Source organism: Rhinopithecus bieti, unplaced genomic scaffold (genome assembly GCF_001698545.2).
Source record: "Rhinopithecus bieti isolate Rb0 unplaced genomic scaffold, ASM169854v2 scaffold_6481, whole genome shotgun sequence".
NCBI classification, from domain to species: domain Eukaryota; kingdom Metazoa; phylum Chordata; class Mammalia; order Primates; family Cercopithecidae; genus Rhinopithecus; species Rhinopithecus bieti.
Window position 1 is genome coordinate 4,013,658 of NW_016805314.1, and position 19,406 is coordinate 4,033,063.

The 19,406-nt window shown below is 41.6% G+C and overlaps 1 protein-coding gene across 6 annotated transcripts in view; it reads left to right on the top strand.

Moving 5' to 3' along the window:
* GLB1L3 (galactosidase beta 1 like 3) overlaps positions 1-11,030 on the top strand; it is a 43,976-nt gene extending 32,946 nt beyond the window's left edge. For 3 of the 6 annotated variants that reach the window (XM_017872181.1, XM_017872178.1, XM_017872177.1), the window contains 7 exons: positions 472-612; positions 925-996; positions 1,496-1,574; positions 2,023-2,110; positions 2,422-2,533; positions 7,444-7,560; positions 7,690-11,030. In XM_017872181.1, coding sequence (XP_017727670.1) covers positions 472-612; positions 925-996; positions 1,496-1,574; positions 2,023-2,110; positions 2,422-2,533; positions 7,444-7,560; positions 7,690-7,755 — 675 coding nt within the window. In that variant the 3' untranslated portion in view covers positions 7,756-11,030. Of the gene's footprint in view, positions 1-471; positions 613-924; positions 997-1,447; positions 1,575-2,022; positions 2,111-2,421; positions 2,534-7,443; positions 7,561-7,689 lie in introns of those variants that run through there. The other 3 variants (XM_017872183.1, XM_017872180.1, XM_017872179.1) reach the window with 3 other exon arrangements.
* Positions 11,031-19,406: the final 8,376 nt, after the last annotated feature.

Here is a 19,406-nt window from a genome sequence, read left to right on the forward strand (position 1 = left end):
CTTGAACTCCTGAGCTTAAGCAATCCTCCTGCCTCAGCCTCTTGAGTAGTTGGGATTACAGGAGGGCACCAACACGCCCACTTAAGTTTTTAAATTTTTTGTAGATACGGGGTCTCACTATGTTGCCCAGGCTGGTCTTAAACTCCTGGCCTCAAGTGATCCACCTGCCTTGGCCTCCCAAAGTGCTGGGATTACAGGCACGAGCCCCTTTGCCCCATCTATTTCCTCTGTTAATTAGTTCTTAGGATTATAGCGATTGCTCCCGCATCACCGTGCCCTGCAGTTCCCGGAGTTTCCTGGGCAGGGAGATGTCAGCACAGAGCAGTATCGCATGCCATCTGTTTTATCATTTCCCATTCAGAGAACCCTTGGGGACCATTAGGTGGGACCACACCAAATGACAGGGTCTTAGAAAGGAGGATCCCGGCTTCTCAGCCCTTGGGCTTCTGTTCCTGCCGTTTCTCCTCATAGCCAGTCAGGTCCCATCAGCCCGTCAACATGGAGAACCTTCCCATAAACAATGGGAGTGGCCAGTCCTACGGCCTTGTCCTGTATGAGAAGTCCATCTGCTCCGGAGGCCGCCTCTGTGCCCACGCTCACGACATGGCACAGGTAGGGCCAACAGGCTGTCTGTGGGAAGCAAAATGCATCACCTCCCCATGCTGTTGGGCAGGGTAGTTGGTTGAGGTACACGTTGCTGTTTGATGACCTACTGTATGGGAGGCACTGGGGCCAAAAAGTCAGGCTAAATAGACTTGCTTTCTCCTTTATAACCACCGAGAGTCTCCATGCAGCTTCATGCCATCTGTGAACACCACAGCTGGTGTCTGCCTTCATACGGACCTCCTTCTGCCAAAACCATGGCCCCTCTTTTCCCTTTCTTCAGGTGGGCCTAGCAGTCTGATGCCGGCTCTTCTTTTGCAGGTGTTTCTGGATGAGACAATGATAGGGATTCTGAATGAGAATAATAAAGACCTGCACATTCCTGAACTCAGGGTATGTAATTTGAGAGCCCAGGTGATGCCCTTGACTGCCCTCAAATGCAGATGGAGCCTGGTCCTGAGATAGTCAGCCTCCCTTCTCCACCCCTGCTGTTGGTACTGCTCCTCACCTGGGGCTGTGGCAGGAAGTGTGCAGGTCTGGAAGCCTAGGTGACCCCCAGGCCCTGGTCCCTCAGGAGCTACCGTGGGCTGGAAGGGAGGGGGTTTCCTCACTAAGCCCTGAGCCTGTCCTCAGCCCCTGGTTGGGTTTCTGCGCTTTTAGAGTTGGTTAAAGGCACAGCTGAGTCTCTGCCTTTCCCAGTAGGATCAGCAGAGGGGAAGGCAGATTGACTATAGGAACACAGGCACTCCTTAGGTGACAGGGAAGACTGCTGGGCTCTGGAGCCTCCTTTTCTCCCATGTGTCTGTCCATGTGGAACTCAGCGAAAAAATGGGTTGTCAGGTAGACGCCCTCCATGGCTGCGTGGTCTCCATGACCTGGCCTGTCTCAGCAGGACTGCCGATACCTGAGGATCCTGGTGGAGAATCAAGGACGAGTCAATTTTTCATGGCAAATACAGAATGAGCAGAAAGGTGGGCTCTGGCTGTGGCTTCTCCTCAGTTACTCAAAACCGAAGACCTGGGCTACACACTGGGGTCGGGGGGGAAAACCAGCCCCTCAGTAATGGGCTACTCAGGTCCTGGGAGCAGAGATGCAAAATCCGCCCCTCGCCCTTGTATTGCTTTCTCTGATCTCTAGGGCCAGAGGGTGAAGCCGGTGTGTTCGGTACTGGCTTGTTCTGGAGCAGGGCCAGTTTCCTTTTGGGAATTTCAGGAGAAGTTCCAGTACTAAGTGGGGGAACTTTCTTGGTAGTGTGGAAACATATAGGTAAAACCCTTCAGTCAAAGCAGGTCAGACAAATGTTTGCCCTCCTGGCTGAGCCCCTGTCCTAAGGCACATACATGTCTGCATTGCTTTGTCCCAGATGCTAGTCCAGTCCTGGCTCATATTCTCTTTCTTGCCTCCCATCTGCATCTGCAGGAATAACTGGATCTGTCAGCATCAATAACTCTTCCCTGGAGGGCTTTACCATCTATTCCCTGGAGATGAAAATGAGCTTCTTTGAGAGGTATGCTCCAGCTGGGCCCCCGTGCATACTTGAGTGATCAGGGAACTCAGAGATTTCAGATTCCTCACTGCAGATGGAGAGTCCAAGATACAGAGACTGAGTGATTTACTCCAGGCTGTCGGGCACTGCGGCATCAGAACTAGGGCCCTGGAGCAAGTGTCCTGATTCCGATCTTAACGTGTCTAGCGTGTCTAGTCTATGCTAGCTCATTGAAACAGAATCTTGGCTCGGCCCAGGCCACCTGGGGTGGGTACTGGGAACTGGATTGGGAAGGGGACTTCCTCTCGCCCATGACTTGGCCTTCCTTCCAGGCTCCGCTCTGCCACCTGGAAGCCTGTCCCAGAGAGCCACCGGGGCCCGGCCTTCTACCGTGGGACCTTGAAGGCTGGCCCTTCTCCCAAGGACACCTTCCTGAGCCTGCTGGTAGGTGACGCCCTCTGCTGCTCTGGTGGGTTCTGGAGCAAAGCCAGTGTTCCTGGAGGGATACTTCCCTTTCTTCTTTTCCTCCTCTTCCTCATCTCCAACCAAGCCTTCCCACATTGATCAGTCTTCCTAATTTATCACTATTTAGAAAATGACACATCAAAACACAATTAAAAATTCAAACCAATAACAAGGGGGAGAGAGCAGAGCATGACGTTCCCCTCTGAACCCACCCCCATTCCAATTAGTCTCTGCTTCCCAGAACTCAACAGTGCCAACAGTGGTATATTTTTATATATAACTTTGCCTGAACACACACAGACACAATTATTTTTACACGAATAGAATTGTGCCATGTATTCTGCAGCTTGCTTTGTTTTCTGTGTGGGGTGAGTTGGTAGGTTAGTTTTTACCTAGAATATCTTTTTCTGTATAAATACACGTAGATAACATAAACATACAAAATGTGAATGTACAGATCAACAAATGATCACAAAGTGAACACCATATAATTATCATTGAAATTTAAAAGTATTGTTAGCACCCCTCCCAACCACTGCCCCCTTCTCTGCAAAGGTCACCGCTGCCTTGACTTCCAACACCCTAGGCCAGTGTCTCCTATTTTGACTTTATGTAAATGGAATCATATAGGGCATCTTCTTTTTAATATTTTTTTTGTTCAGTGTTGTGAGGTTTAGCCATTTATTGATTTCGCAGTGATTTGTTCCTTTTCACTGTTGTACTGGGTTCCTTTAGTAAATTTATTTAACCATTTTACTTTTTCTGGACATTTGGATTATATCTAGGGCTTGTCTATGATAAATCGTTAAGACTTATTTTGTGTTTATGTTCATGACTGAAATCTCTTTGTCAGGTTTTGGTGCCAGGTTTAGGGCTCTCCTACAGGATGTAGGAAGGGGAATTTGTATAAGACAAGGACCACTTACACATGTAATGGAGTTCATTAGTGAAGCCTCTAGAGCTGGCCTTTTCTTTTTGAGAAAGTTTGCGAGTGTGGATTCAATTATTGAAAGATTAAAGTACTATTCAGATTTTGTTTCTTGTAAAGTTAGCTTTGAGAAAATATATTTTTCTGGAAATTTTCCCATTTCATCAAAATTTTCAAATATGTTCCTTTAAAATCTTCGTGTCTGGCGTCGAGATCATTGGTAGTCGCATGCCCCTTGTCATTGTCATAGGGCACCAATGCACTCTTTTTCTTGATGATTCTCACCAGAACACTATCAATGTTATTAATCGTTCAAAGTACAGTGTTTGGCTATGACTCTTACTATGTTACATATTTGTTTTTTGATTCTTTAATTTCTGTCATTATCTTTATTATTTTGTTTATTCAATTTCTTTAGGATTAATTTGCCTTATTTTTATAATGTCATAGATACTTAGATAATGGATTTTTAGTCTTTATTCTTTTTTAATTATATGAATTTAGGTTATTAATCATCATTTAAGCATGGATTTGGTTGTATCCCATAAGTTTTAAAAAGACTTTTTGAGGTAAAATTACATAACATAAAATTAGCTCTGTTAAAGTGAACAATTAAGTAGCATTTCGTGCCTTCACAATGCCATGCAGCCACTATCTCTAGTTCCAGTGCATTTTCATTATCCTAAAGGAAACTCTATAACCATTTGACAATTACTTCCCCATTTTCCTCTTCTCCCATCCCCTAGCAACAGCAATCTTTTTTTTTTTTTTTGAGATGGAGTCTCGCTCTGTCGCCCAGGCTGCAGTGCAGTGGCGCAATCTCGGCTCACTGCAAGCTCCGCCTCCCGGGTTCACACCATTCTCCTGCCTCAGCCTCCCGAGTAGCTGGGACTACAGGCACCCGCCACCAGGCCTGACTAATTTTTTGCATTTTTAGTAGAGACGGGGTTTCACCGTGTTAGCCAGGATGGTCTTGATCTCCTGACCTCGTGATCTGCCCATCTCGGCCTCCTAAAGTACTGGGATTATAGGCTTGAGCCACCGCGCCCGGCCACAGCAATCTTTTTATTATCTTTATAGATTTGCCCATACCTTTTTTTTTTTTTACATAGAATAAGAATAAATTTAATATGTATTTTTTCATGACTTAGGAATTATATTCTTCAAAGCAAGAATTCAGAATGTACATAATTATAAGCCATATTTCATATTAGTGTATTATTAATTTTTATCTTATACTTTCCGTTATATGGGTAATGGTTCATATTGAAATACAGAAAAAATAAGTTGTAGTAAGACAAGTGATGTCTATATAGAAAGAGATGAATCATTTCAGTGTCTTATTAGTTGGATAGTTGCTGCTTTAGGGTTGCCATGTTAGCTTGACATTTTAATCATAACTACAAATTCTATCTAAAAAATAAGGAAGGTTTCGTAAGAAACAGCTGATACTAAAGGTGAACACCTCACATGTTGGTGCTTCTCTGAAGGTATCAAGGTGACCTCGGTGTGGGCATTTTAGAATGTCTTAAAGATGGTTTTGTAAGGAGCTGGCAGGCAAATTAAGCCCAGCAAAAGAGAAGGTCTGCAATTTATCCTGCAGGTTAGGGCCAGTCTTCTTGAGTCTGCTAGGAATTATAAAATACTTACTCTTGCTCTTCACCTCTAAGTTTTGAGTTGGAATTTCACTTTTCCTTCGTATGGCTGTATGGATTGTTGATGGTCGTGTGCTTCACAAAGACTTGCACATAATGACAACTTCCACGTTTTTGGGGACATTGAGGAGCTTCCCTGGGACCAGAACTTTGCTACAGTAGGGCTGTACTTTCTTCTCCTATTAAGGGAAATAGTGTAGACTGATGGTACCATTTGGCAGGTAGTATTCAACCTAAGGCACTGGGTGTCCTGGTGGCACTGTCCAGAAAGCTGCAGGCCACTCTGGGGGCCATGTTGTTGCTGGGGAGAAACATGATGATCTTTACCAATAAATTTATACTTTTTGTGGATTCTTGGTATTGTTTAAGTTCCTTTCTTTTCAAGCTGAAGGACTTCCTTTAGCACTTCTTGTAAAGCAGGTCTAGTGGCGATGAACTCCCTCAGTTTTTGTATATCTGGAAGTCTTTATCTCTTCTTTATTTTTGAAAGACAGTTTTGCTGGATGTAGTATTCTTGGTTGCCAGTTGTTTTTCTTTCAGCATTTTAAATATATTGGTTCATTCCATGCTAGCCTGCAAGGTTTCTACTGAAAAATCTGCTGATAGTTTTATATCCTACAAGTTTCTCTCTATTTTATTGTCATCATCAGTGAATTCAAATATTTTCCAACTTCCTTTGTCATTACTTGTTAGACTTATGGTTTATTTAGAAGTGATTTTCTTAATTTCCAAGAATTTGGATATTTTATAGTTATCTTTTTGTTATCAATTTCTTGCTTAATTGCATTGTAGTCTGAGAAGTTTATGTGAAAACTAGTTTAACACAGGATCAAGCTTGTAAATATTCTGAGGTATATTTGAAAGAATATGTGTATACTGTAGCTGTTAGATCAATGTTCTATTATGTCAATTAGTTCAATTTTGTTAATCATCTTTCAGATGTTTTATATCTTTATTGATATTTGCTTTGCCTACTGACTATTGAAAGGTTGTATAAAAATTTCCTACTATGGTTGTAAATTTGTTTATTTCTCTTTATTATTCTGTCAGTTTTGCTGATATGTTTTGGATCTATGCTTTTCTTATGTATGTTGTATATACATTTATGGTAAATTCAGAATTTTACCATCATGAAATGTCCCTCTTTATCTCTAATAACGCTTCTTGCCTTAAAGTATTATTTTTCTGAATATTAACAGAGCTATAGCAACTTCCTTTTGGTTAGGGTTTACATATCTTTATCCATTATTTTCTTTTATTTTTTCAATACCTTGTGTTTTGATGCTTCTTTTATATGTAGCATGTAACTACTTTATTGGAAGTCAAGTCCAGAAACCTTTGTCCTTTAATTTGGAGCATTTCAGAGACTCCAGTTGTATATGCTAGACCGTTTTGTTACAGCCCAGAATAAGCAGGCGCCTCTAGTGGAAAACTGCCTGGATGTCTCCTTGTTTCTCTATTTTCTTCTTCTAGATCTTGGTCCTGTAATTCTTCATTATATTGTAAGCAGATTTTTAAAATTGTGCAGCATATATTATATATATATATATATTATATGGTAATTATATTTTCTTTTTTGTTTTTTTTATATTTTTTTTTTTTTTGTTATAAAATTTCTTGTAGTCGGACCAGTCTCGCTCTGATCGCCCAGATGACAATAGGGCTGAGATAGGTGCAAGTGGACCGTCTAAAGTCAACTGCAAGCTGTACGAGCCCTCCTGTGTTGAACGCATTCATGCCTCAAGAGGGCCTCCCGAGGTTAGCTGGGATATCTAGGCGCCGCCACCTCGCCTTGGCATAGATTTTTGGTATCTTTAGCTTGTAGAGCGCGTAGAATTATGGTTCAACATGTAGGCCGAGGTTACTTGGGATCTCGCTGTGACCTCGTGATCGTCTCGTCTTCTCCTCGGCCCTCTTCTCTCTCAACTCCTCAGTCGGCCGGCCCGTGATTTACGTAGGCTGGATACTGCGCGTTGGGCCAGAGGCTATTGATATTAGGTGGTGTTCATCACTATTACCTGATATTTATTTCTGGAAGTAGAAGATCTGCTTTTTAAAATATATAACATTATATATCACATAACAGGAACAATAGCAGCCTTACCATTAGAGGGCTGGTTCTATTTATGTTTTTCTCTTTCGTTCCTAGAGTGCAAGGTAGAAATTCTATAACATATCCCACTCTAAACTCACCTCCCTTTGAGTGCCATAAAGTATCTCAATCTTGTTCTCACTCCCCAAGTGCCTTAGGTTTTACCTTGCTAAGGTGAACCTATTTCCAAATCTCAAGCCACCATTCCTTTCAGAACTGGAATTACGGATTCGTGTTCATCAATGGACGTAACCTTGGGCGATATTGGAATATTGGGCCTCAGAAAACACTGTACCTTCCTGGAGTTTGGCTTCATCCAGAAGACAATGAGGTATGTCACCCCAGTCTCTGCCTTGAGATCTCATAAACTTTCAGATCAAAATGTGAGTTGCAGTGTCTTTTTCATCCTGTATTAAATAGGCTTTACTTTTCCCACTGTCAGCCTTTCTTTTCTTCTCAGGTCATCTTGTTTGAGAAGATGCTGAGTGGCTCAGACATCAAATCTACAGACAAGCCCATGCTGTAAAACCGTGTCTGAACATATTTTTTGGGTTGCTGGAGTTCATCTGTAAGTCATTTTTGAGGAATAAGATTTACGTTAAGACTATCAAACACAGTGTTGCTTACAATAGCAAAAATGTGAAAATAACAATAACAACAAAAACCAGCAGAAGAATTGTTATGTATTTTGGAGTCTATCTATCTGATGCCTACTTTTAGGCTTTAAAAAGTCTTCAAAATCTTTAACGACTGATTTATCTAGTTAAATGCTTAATCCTTAGCAGGCTCTTATTCTTTAATTAAACATACCTTAAGTAGATGTGAATAAAATAAAAACAAGTTTCACTTCTGCCTTCCATATTCAATTGAAGGGAAGGGAAAGGTCTGTAGCCTGGGGAAGAGTAAGGGTACTGATTTCCTCATGCCAGAGACAGTATTGCATGTACTAATGGGCAAACTCATGGTCTCTCTCCTCTCTCTCTCTCTGTCTCTCTGTGTGTGTGTGTGTGTGTGTGTGTGTGTGTGTGTGTGTGCACGTGTGTGTGTGTGTGTGTATGGAGTAGGGGAAAGCAGAGGGCAATGAACAATGTCTTTCATTTCCTTTCAACTGTGTGTCTACAAGGTGACCCTGTGTGTCACATCTAATCAGAGAAGGAACAGCAGTTTGGTCATTTGCTTCAGACACATGTGGCAACAAAGCTTAGCACGGGGTTCTCTGTGTCTCCTTACTCCCTGTCTTTCTGGCTATAGTCAATACCTGATAGTGGGTAGGTATTAGTGAGATTAGCCACTAATATTAGCGTGAATATTCCAACCACTCTGAAAAGCCAGTGGTGCCATTTGAAAAAACTGGCACCATTGGGAACCACACACTTTCTTATATACAAAACATAGCACTTGGCCTAAATTCAAACCAATGCATTATAAACAAATCTTATCACCTGTTAAATATAGTACCTAGGGCTTTCAAGTAATTAGTAAGTAATCTTGTGTCCAGAGGGAAGAGAACTCTCTGGATTGGAATGAAGACAGAGATGTGATGTCAGATCATCATCTCTCCCACTAGTCTGAATGACTATTTCAATGGAGGAAACTTCTGTCAGATACCTCCACAATTCTACATAAAACTTTATTCTCTGGGGATCTAGCCTCAAACCTATGAACTCTATAGAAAATGTAGGGTAAAGGAGGAAAGCAGAACTAATAATCATAATGATCATGAGTACATATTGTATTTCAGTTGTAACATCTACAACATCTAAACTTAACAACCATGCAACGTACCCATCTTACAGATGGGTAACCAAGGTTCAAAGAGGTATTTGAAATCATGTCTCTCTGATTGGCACCTCCTCTTTTGCTACTACCTTAGTTCCACATGTATACCAGTCTTTTCCAAATATGAATGCAAAAATGCTATCCAGAAGATATAATGCTTTCAGTGCACTTAGAGAAAAAAAAGCTCACAACTTAGAATTCTTTACCCAGCAAAACTATTTTTCAAGAAAAACAAATAAAATATAGAACTTTCTGACAAAGAATAATCAAGAGAGTTATCAAAAGATCCCCACTAAATGGTGTTCTGTAGCAGCCTTTCTCAAAGTCCCATAGGAGAATTAAACACTGCAGAAAGTGTCTTCAGTGATTAGCTTCTCATTGTATCATCTGGATGCGTATTAGAGACGTTAACTCATTACATATTGTGGATGCCTTGGGGCATTACATCTTCACACTCTCAGGGAACCCCAGTTGAGAAGAAATTTCTGAAAGATATGCCACAAGTAGATGGAAAGTCTGACTTTTAAGAAAGAATGTGGAGTCCAAGAAGGATGCTGACATATGTGAGAGTGAATATGAACAAACGTTAACTCCATACAAATAGCACCAATGTCTAACTTGAGGTAGCATCAGCATAAAACTCTTAAGACCAGGCAAAAACACTGTGTAAAGTGAGAGGCATGTGATGGCAAAAAAGTGATCTAAGATTTCTGTAATTCTCAGATACTGACTTTAGACTTTGTTGAATATTCATAATTAGTAAACTTAGCTTAATGTTTAAAGAATATACATAGAGCTTTTAACTTTCTAAAATAAGTTAGGAGGATAAATAGAGTGAGAACAAACAAACAAAAATCCTCTAACCAATAAAAGACGAGTAGAAGATAAAGAAATAGAAAAGTAAGTACAAGTAGAAACACATATTAAGACAGTAGAATAAATACAGATATATTAGCGACCATAGTAAATTTTGTAAATGAGCTAAACTCTAATTAAAAGGTAAAAGTTGTCAGACATTATTTAAAGAAAACTATAAATATTTGAGTTTTACAAGAGATACACCTTTAGCATAAAGATGCAATGATTGAAAGTCAGGATAAAAAATATGCAAATTCTAACTGAAGGAACTGTAGTAACTGTATTAACATCAGGCAAATAGACTTAACGACAGAAGGTGTTACTAGGTATAGAGGGTTACTCATAGTAATGGAAATTGAATTCCTGAGAAAGATAAAATTATTTTGACTTGTTTTCTAAAAATGTAGCCCCGTAATATGTACAGCAAACATTTCCAGATCTATATGTAGAAATAGAAAAATAAAAGTACCTTGTACTTGAGAAACGTTTGTTCTACTTAAAAACTTGAGATATGATTCATATACCATAAAATTTTTCAAAATGGATTGTAAACTCTTTTAAAGTCTACAATTCAGTCATTTTTAGTGGGGTATATTCACGAGATTGTACCACCATCATCACCATCGGATCTAGAACGTTTTCATGACTCCAGATAGAAGCCGTTAACCCGTAAGCAGTTACTCCTGATTCCCCTTTCTGCCCAGCCCCTGGCAACTCTGAATTGACTTTCTGTCTCTATGGATTTCCCTGTTCTGAACGTTTTATGAAAGTGGAATCAAATATGTGACCCTTTGTGTTTGGCTTCTTTCATGTAGCTTAACGTTTTCAAGCTTCACGGATGCTGTAGCGTGTATACTCTATCCTTTTTCATGGCTGAATGATGTTCTGTCATATGGATACACAGCATTTTGTTTATCCATTCATCAGTTGATGACTATTTGAGTTGTTTCCACTTTTTGGGTATTATGAATAATGCTACTGTGAATATTCATGCACAAGTTTTTGCGTGGTTGTATGTTTTCCATTCTCTTGGTTATATACCTGGAAGAGGAATTGCTGGGTTGTATGGTAATTCTGTGTTTAACTTTTCGATAAACCATTAAACTGTTTCCAAAGTGGCTGGACCACTTTACATTCCCACCAACAAGGTATTCGGTTTCTAAGTTCTCCACATCCTCACCAACACTTGTTATTAAGCTTCTTTTTGATTATAGCCATCCTAGTGAGTATGAAATGTTATTTCATTGTGGTTTTGATTTGCATTTCCCTAAAAATTTATCCTCTTAAACATTGAATCTAAACATGTAGCAATGAAGTCATGCAATTGGACTTTAAGATAACAAAAATTGGCCGGGTGCGGTGGCTCATGCCTGTAATCCCAGCACTTTGAAAGGCCAAGGTGGGTGCATCACCTGAGGTCAGGCGCTTGCGACCAGCCTGGCCAACGTGGTGAAACCCCATCTCTACTAACACACACACACACACACACACACACTTAGCCTGGCGTGGTGGTGGATGCATGTAGTTCCCAGCTACTTGGGAGGCTGAAGCAGGAGAATCCCAGCTATTCAGGAGGTGGAGGTTGCACTGAGCCAAGATTGCACCACTGCACTCCAGCCTGGGCGACAAAGTGAGACCCCGTCTAAAAAAAAAGGTAATCTCTTGAATTTTATGTGCATTTCAGCTTTTCATTTCCACAGAAAGGTGGTAGTGTCTTTCATCAGGTGTCACGGAAGGATAACTTCTCCTCTCTGGCCGTATCAGTGGGTTTATTTCTTCAGCAGATTCCAGCAAATAAATCATTAGTTGCTTGTAAGGCCTCTGTTGCTGTTATTCTCTGCAAAGTATAATATTAATCCCTATTTTTTCTTTTTTGCTGACGCTTTTTAAAAAGCATGTATTAGTTGCTATTCAACCTTTCTGAACGTCTTGCATAAAGAGACAAGAAAGTTTCAAAATCTTTTGTATGTCATGTGCTTTGTTTTTGGTTGAAGAGTCCCTACCTTATACTGTGCTGAAATTTCTTTCCAAATATGAGCTGAAAGTCATGAATGAAGCAATTATACATCTGTAATTCCTAAGCCACTTACGGTGTTAGCCATGTTGGTTCTTTCTTTCCCAATGACAATTGTATGGCAACTTTATATCCTAATTTTTCATTTCATAACTATTTCTTGGATTGCTGTGCTATACTCAGAAATGATGATAAAGAATAAAGGAGAAGAATTGTTAAAGTTTTCATTAATCTACCATGCCAAACTTTAAGGCAACTTCTATTTGTTTCTGCATGCCCAAACATCTGATATACAAGACATGGATATTTTAATAATATCACGGATTGATACACAGTAAAATACAATTCAGGAAAACATATTTTAGTAGCATGTTTTGTAGATGGAGCTTTGTACCTTGAAGTCGTAACTTGGGCAGATTTAAACCATTATTTGGCAGCCAAAAAGCTACTGAAAACACCAGGAAATAGCAATTATTCTGAGAAGCTTTTTATTTAGTCTCTGCAGACTCAAAGCTATAAGACATTATCTTTTAAAAGTATTATTATAAGTCTGTCTTTTGAAGTTAGATTAGTGAGAACATAATGTGCCCAATTTTGCCCACCACTATCATTTTCCTTTGTACCTTGTCTGTTCTTTGTTCTGTCTGAATTGAAAATGATTTATTATAGATGTAGCTGCACACAATTTTGGAGATTTGCCTTCTCATGAAATTCTGAGGTGGCAAGAATCCCAAAAGAAGACTTTTTCTTCAAAGATTCATGGCCTGAATGATATTAAATAATAAAATAAATTTGGTATAAACCACATTTTTATAAAGAAGGCATGCATGTTGTTTAGTGCTATAAATGGTATTCATCAAGCAATTCTAAAATGATAAAAATTGTGATATAATATAATCTTTATTATGCAAATATGTATTTATTATACATTTAAATTTATACTTCATATGATATAAAATGTTTATATAATTTATACTACATATTTTATATTTTAAAAACATATTTTTTATACATTGTTGGCTTAAAGAGGATATCATATTCTTCCCAAAGTTACAAAGTTACAAAGCTAATATACTTTCTCCACATCCACATGAACTGTCAATCTATTTCCTTATGTGCTTCAGTATTTGAAAGTTCTTTTTTTTTTGAGGCGGAGTCTCGCTCTGTCGCCCAGGCTGGAGTGCAGTGGCCGGATCTCAGCTCACTGCAAGCTCCGCCTCCCGGGTTCACGCCATTCTCCTGCCTCAGCCTCCCAAGTAGCTGGGACTACAGGCGCCGCCACCTCGCCCGGCTAGTTTTTTTGTATTTTTTAGTAGAGACGGGGTTTCATCTTGTCTGCCAGGATGGTCTCAATCTCCTGACCTCGTGATCCGCCCGTCTCGGCCTCCCAAAGTGCTGGGATTACAGGCTTGAGCCACCGCGCCTGGCCTTGAAAGTTCTTAATAATTGTTTTTGGACATTAAATCAACAGTTTTTATAATAATCAGTAGTTGCTTTATTTCACTTTAACCTATTGATACAATTTTAATGTTTCACTTTATGTTACATCTCAAATGCATACTTGCATTTCAAAGTGAATACAGTCGTCCTTCAGTATCCATGGGGGACTGGTTCCACAATCTACTGTGGATACCAAAATCCACAGATGCTCAAGTCCCTGATATGAAATGAGGCAGTATTTGCATATAACCTATGCACATTCACTTGTATCCTTTCAATCATCTTAAGATTATTTATGATACCTAATACAATGTAAATGCTATGTAAATAGTGTTATACTGTATTGTTCAGGGAATGACGACAGAAAAAGAGTCTGTACATGTTCAGTACAGATGTGTTTTCTTTGTAGTTTCCTTTAATTAAAAAGCGTGTGGGTACATAGTAGGTGTGTATATTTATGGAATGCATGAGGTATTTTGATACAGGTGTGCAATGCGTAATAATCACATCGAGGTAAACGGGGCGTCCATCACCTCAAGCATTTATCCTTTTGTTGTGTTACAAACCATCCAATTATACTCCTATGTAAATGGGCTCTCTCTCTCTGTCGCCCAGGCTGGAGTGCAGTGGCACAATCTCAGCTCACGGCAACCTCCCAGGTTCAAGCAATTCTCTTGCCTCAGCCTCCTGAGTAGCTGGGATTACAGGCATGTGCCACCATGCCCGGCTAATTTTTGTATTTTTAGTAGAGACGGGGTTTCACCATGTTGGTCAGGCTGGTCTTGAACTCCTGACCTTGTGATTCACCTGCCTCGGCCTCCCAAAGTGCTGGGATTAGAGGTGTGAGCCACCGCGCCTGGCCTCCCACAGTTATTTTTAAATGTACGATAAGTTATTGTTGATTGTAGTTACCCTGTTGTGCTATTAGATACTAGATCTTATTCATTCTATCTAAATATGTTTTTGTACCCATTAACCATCCCCACTCCCTCCACTCTAGATGTGAATTTTTTACAAAAAAATATTTTTAATCCATGGCTGGTTGAATCCACAGATGCAGAACCCACGGATACAGAGGGGTAACTGTGTTCTGATATTAGCAACAAATTCCAATGACACACCTCACTCTCACATCTGGCAGGGGTTATGATGTGGATTTGAAATTAACCTCAGTGATCACTCTGTTGTCAAGAATGCAGTGAGGCCTTAACTATCTCATATGCTCCAACCTAACGCTAATCCCTTCACTTGGTCACCTTGTCCCTACACTTTACCTCCTCAAGGGTTTCACAATAAATTCTCTACGGTCTCTCCTACCTCACCAGTTCTGTCTGCTGATCAAGATCACTATCAGCATACAAGCATGCTCTAGTAGAAATGAAAATAGAACACGGCTCTTGATTCAGTTCCCTCTTCTGCCCCAGCTACGATCCCCTTTATGTATTCCCTTTCTTATTTATTTATTTTTGAGATGGAGTTTTGCTCTTGTTCCCCAGGCTGTAGCGCAATAGTGCAATCTTGGCTCACTGCAACCTCTGCCTCCCGGGTTCAAGTGATTCTCCTGCCTCAGCTTCCCGAGTAGCTGGGATTACAGGCACCCACCCCCATGCCCAGCTAATTTTTGTATTTTTTTTAGAGATGGGGTTTCACCATATTGGCCAGGCTGGTCTCAAACTCCTGACCTCAGGTGATCCACCCTCCGTGGCCTCCCAAAGTGCTGGGATTGAAGGCGTAAACTACCGCACCCAGCCTCTGTGTCCCCTTCCTAGCCTATATTCTTGAATGAGTCATCTACATTAATGGGTCTTAGATTTCTCTTCACCCTTTCTTCCCGAACCCATTCCAGTCGGCTTCTCAAATCCCATGACCCCCAACTCCACCCAAGCTGCCTGTGTCCAGTTCACCAACATTGGCCACATACTAAATCCACTGGTCAATCCTCAGTGTTGCTTCAACCTCACCTGTCAGTGGTGTGATTCCTCATGTTTTCTCAGTGTTAGGTGTGCCAAGGCTTGTCCTCATCCCCTTTCTTGGTCCGTACTTTGTTAATTGGTGCAGGTTCTTGCCTTTAAATACCAACTCTCTGTCAACTCCTAAATTTGTGTCTCCATCCCAAACCTCTTTCTGGACCATCAGGATTGATATTCAGCAGCCTGCATGGTGTCTCCACTCAGATGCCTCCCACACTTCTCCAACGCAGCACGTCCGAGCTGAGCTACTGATGTCCCCGACAAACTCACCCCGGGACCTTCCCCATCTCAGGTCATAGCAATCAGCACTTCTTGTTTCTCAGGCCCAGCCTGTGGGGGACATTCTTAAGCCCCCTTTATTTCTCTCCCCCTACAAATAATCCACGAATTGCAACAACCCTCTCGTGTCTGCTTTCCAAATACTTCCAGAAATTCAACACTTCTCACTACCTCCACCACTGTCCCCTGAGCCAGCATCGTCTCCCATACGGATTACTCCACGGCACCAGTGATCTTTCTAAGTTATCATCACCGCCATGTTCAAACCATGCAGTGGCTCCCATTTCATTCAGAGTCAAAACCCTACTCTTAAAGGCCCTGCATGATCAGGCCCCTGTATCTCTCTGTCCTCATTTCCTGCCTTCTTGCCATCACCTCCCACGCTGTCTTCCTGGCCTTTCCTTGGACACCAGGGAGACACCAGGTCATGCTCCTTCCTGAGGGCCTTGGTACAAGCTGTTCTCTCTGCTTGGGCAGTGCTTCCTCTAGATTATATCTTGGTTCGCTTTCATGGAGAACTCCCACTGTGTTCCGATCTTTGTTCAGCTGATGTCTTTCCAGGGAGACCTCCTCTCTGCAGACCCCTCCCTGCTGCATTCCCAGTCCTCCTTCCCTTATTACCTTTTTTTTTTTTTTTGAGATGGAGTCTCACTCTGTTGCCCAGGTTGGAGTGCAGTGGAATGATCTTGGCTCACTGCAACCTCCACCTTCAGGGTTCAAGCAATTTCCAGCTAAGTTTTGTATTTTTAGTAGAGACGGGGTTTCACTGTGTTGGCCAGGCTGGTCTTGAACTCCTGACCTCAAGTGATCTGCCTGCCTTGGCCTTTTAAAGTGCTAGGATTATAGGCGTGAGCCACTGGGCCTGGCCACCTTATTACTTTTTAAATTTTTGCAATGGTGTTTATTACCTTTAAATATACTCTACAGTTTACCTATTCATTCTGTTAGTTTTTGTTGTCTTTCTTCCCTAGCTAGAACAGACATTTCAAAGAGAAGAGATCTTTGTTTTGTCCACTGATACATCCCAAGCATGTGAAACAGTGTTCAGCATGTAGTTTATGGTCATTACAATTTGTCATTTACTGTTTGATAAATACAATGTTGAAGAATTCGATCTTTGGCTATTAGGCCTTCAAAGGCTGAGCCTGAAAAATGATAGACCTGGTAAGGCTAAAGATCAAGTTCTGTGCATCCCTATCGGGTGTGCACAGGCCCCTTCCAGTCCCACTCACATATCTTTGGGACTGAAAAGCTTTTTCTACTTCCTTTAACTTAAATCTGCCTTCTCTTTTTCCTAGGCCAAATCTCCATTCCAGTACTTTCTATTTTATATTTGTCTAGGGTTGAAATGGCCCTCGTTTATTACCAGGAATTCCCCTGTGTTCTTAATTTCTTTGTTCAAGACCCTGGCAGCTTGACATCGTAACTGGAGTTGGCTCCTCCTGAGTGGAGGGTGGATGGGGGGTGCTGGACAGAGGTGTCTGTCCATAAGGAGGAGGTGGGGAGCAGAGGGTTATATCTTGGTCCAGGGGCCCAGGTGACTGTACTGTCATAGAAGCCACATTTTTCATCTTATTCTCATGACTAAAAGAAATTTTGCCAACGTTTTCCTAAAATTCAAATATGCTGCGTTTAAAGCATTAGCAGAGTGCCCTCAAAAATGAGTTATGCGAATGAATAATCTGTAAACCTGTTACCTACTAAAAATAAAAAGTGAAACAGTAAATGAGACTAGTTTGATATGATTGCTTTTCCCACGTGACTTCACTATACTGATTCTGAACGAGTGTGGCTTTTATTCTCCTGTGTGTGCATTTCGTATGTGTTTGTTTCCCACTGAATATCTGACATAGGAATTTTCAAGGAAGGAACTGTGCCCTCTGGGTCTGTTGGAGCTCTGACTTAGAGCAATGGATATGGCATACCAACAAGATTTAATTTTTTTAAAAAGCATTTCTTGTATTTTCTAAACCCTGGACACTAGAAAGAAGGCCTGGGAAGAGGATGATTCCTGTGTACCAGGGATTCATTACCAAGCCAAGCACCTTGCCAGACCCTTTGTTACACCACTCTTATGCCAGTTCATGGTAACTGTAGCTTTTGTTCCCAGGGATTTGAGTATTTTCATTGTCTGCTTTGGGTTAAGATCACTAGACATTTTGGAAAGGAGACACTGAAGAAGTATCTTGCTAATGTTTTAAAAAACAAAAGTCTCAGACCGGAAATGGTGGCTCACACCTGTAATCCCAGCACTTTGGGAGGCCGAGGCGGGCGGATTACTTGAGGTCAGGAGTTTGAGACCAGCCTGGCCAACATGGTGTAACCCGTCTCTACTAAAAATACAAAAATTAGCCGGGCATGGTGGTGGGTGCCTGTAGTCCCAGCTACTCGGGAGACTGAGGCAGGAGAAGGGCTTGAATCTCGGGAGGCGGAGCTTGCAGTGAGCTGAGATTGCACCATTGCACTCCGGCCTGGGTAACAGAGTGAGATTCTGTCACAAACAAACAAAGTCTCAGCCTCTCAGCAAGACACATCTCGGATTAGTGCTACCCTCGTAGCATTCTGTGGTACCATTAAGCCCAGATAAAGTAAAATTGTTACTAGACTGTGAGCAGGATGTGTCCCTAGTTCTGAACTTCCCACAAGGTTAAGGGGAAATTTTTTTGAAAACACTCAGTTATGTATATTTTTCTCACACAAATAAAAACGAAGGACACAAGGCTGGGCCAAGGAGTCCACGGTTTCTAAGCCCATGTTAAATTTCTGCTAAACATTTGAAGAAAAATGGAGATGCTGGTATTGCTTAAACCATTTGAGAATTCCCTTATATTTGATAGATTCTGCTACTGCTCAAGGTGACCAGAAGTGAGAGGATGAATGTGGGGTGCATGTCTTTCGGATGGTCCCTTGCAGTTTGTAAAGGGGCGAGCCTTTGACAATTTCTCCACAAGCTTAGGGGCTAGCTGGTATTCCAATTAAACCAACATGTTTTCATCATGGACTTCACAGCCATCAAGCAATCATAAGGCTTACCAAATGGAGAAAAGGAGGGGGCCTGGAGCCCATCCACGGGAGCGCGCCTCTGGGAATGTCTGCGGTGCTTAAGTCAGACCCGGATTGCACCAAGCCCAGCTTATCCTCCCCAGTTCTGCCAGGGTTTTTTTCCTCTTGTTTGTGGTTCGTTTGTTTTTGCCTGTCTTTGATTTAACTTTTGCTCCTTGACTAAATATGTGCTTAATGCTAGACAAAGGACCCTTCATACCCAAGTCTGTGTCTTTGTTCCAAGATCTGCAATTTCATTTGGTTCTTGTCGGCTTTACAAGTTCAAAACTCTGCCCCCGTTTAGGAAATGAATTCAAAGCATGTGGCAAGGGAGACATTCGACAAACCCGGATGCTCTGGAAAACATTGCCCTTCCTCAAGTTTCTTTCAGTAAAATCTGAGTTTTGTTCTCGGAAGGAGTTGGGTTTGTGATTGCTACAAAGTGTAAGTTGCATCTAAATACTACATCATGTTCTTTGGGACATACATTCTGTTTCAGAATAAGAATTATGTGGCCGGGCGCGGTGGCTCAAGCCTGTAATCCCAGCACTTTGGGAGGCCGAGACGGGCGGATCACGAGGTCAGGAGTTCGAGACCATCCTGGTGAACACGGTGAAACCCCGTCTCTACAAAAAATACAAAAATTAGCCGGGCGAGGTGGCGGCGCCTGTAGTCCCAGCTACACGGGAGGCTGAGGCAGGAGAATGTCGTAAACCCGGGAGGCGGAGCCTGCAGTGAGCTGAGATCCGGCCACTGCACTCCAACCTGGGCGACAGAGCAAGACTCCGTCTCCAA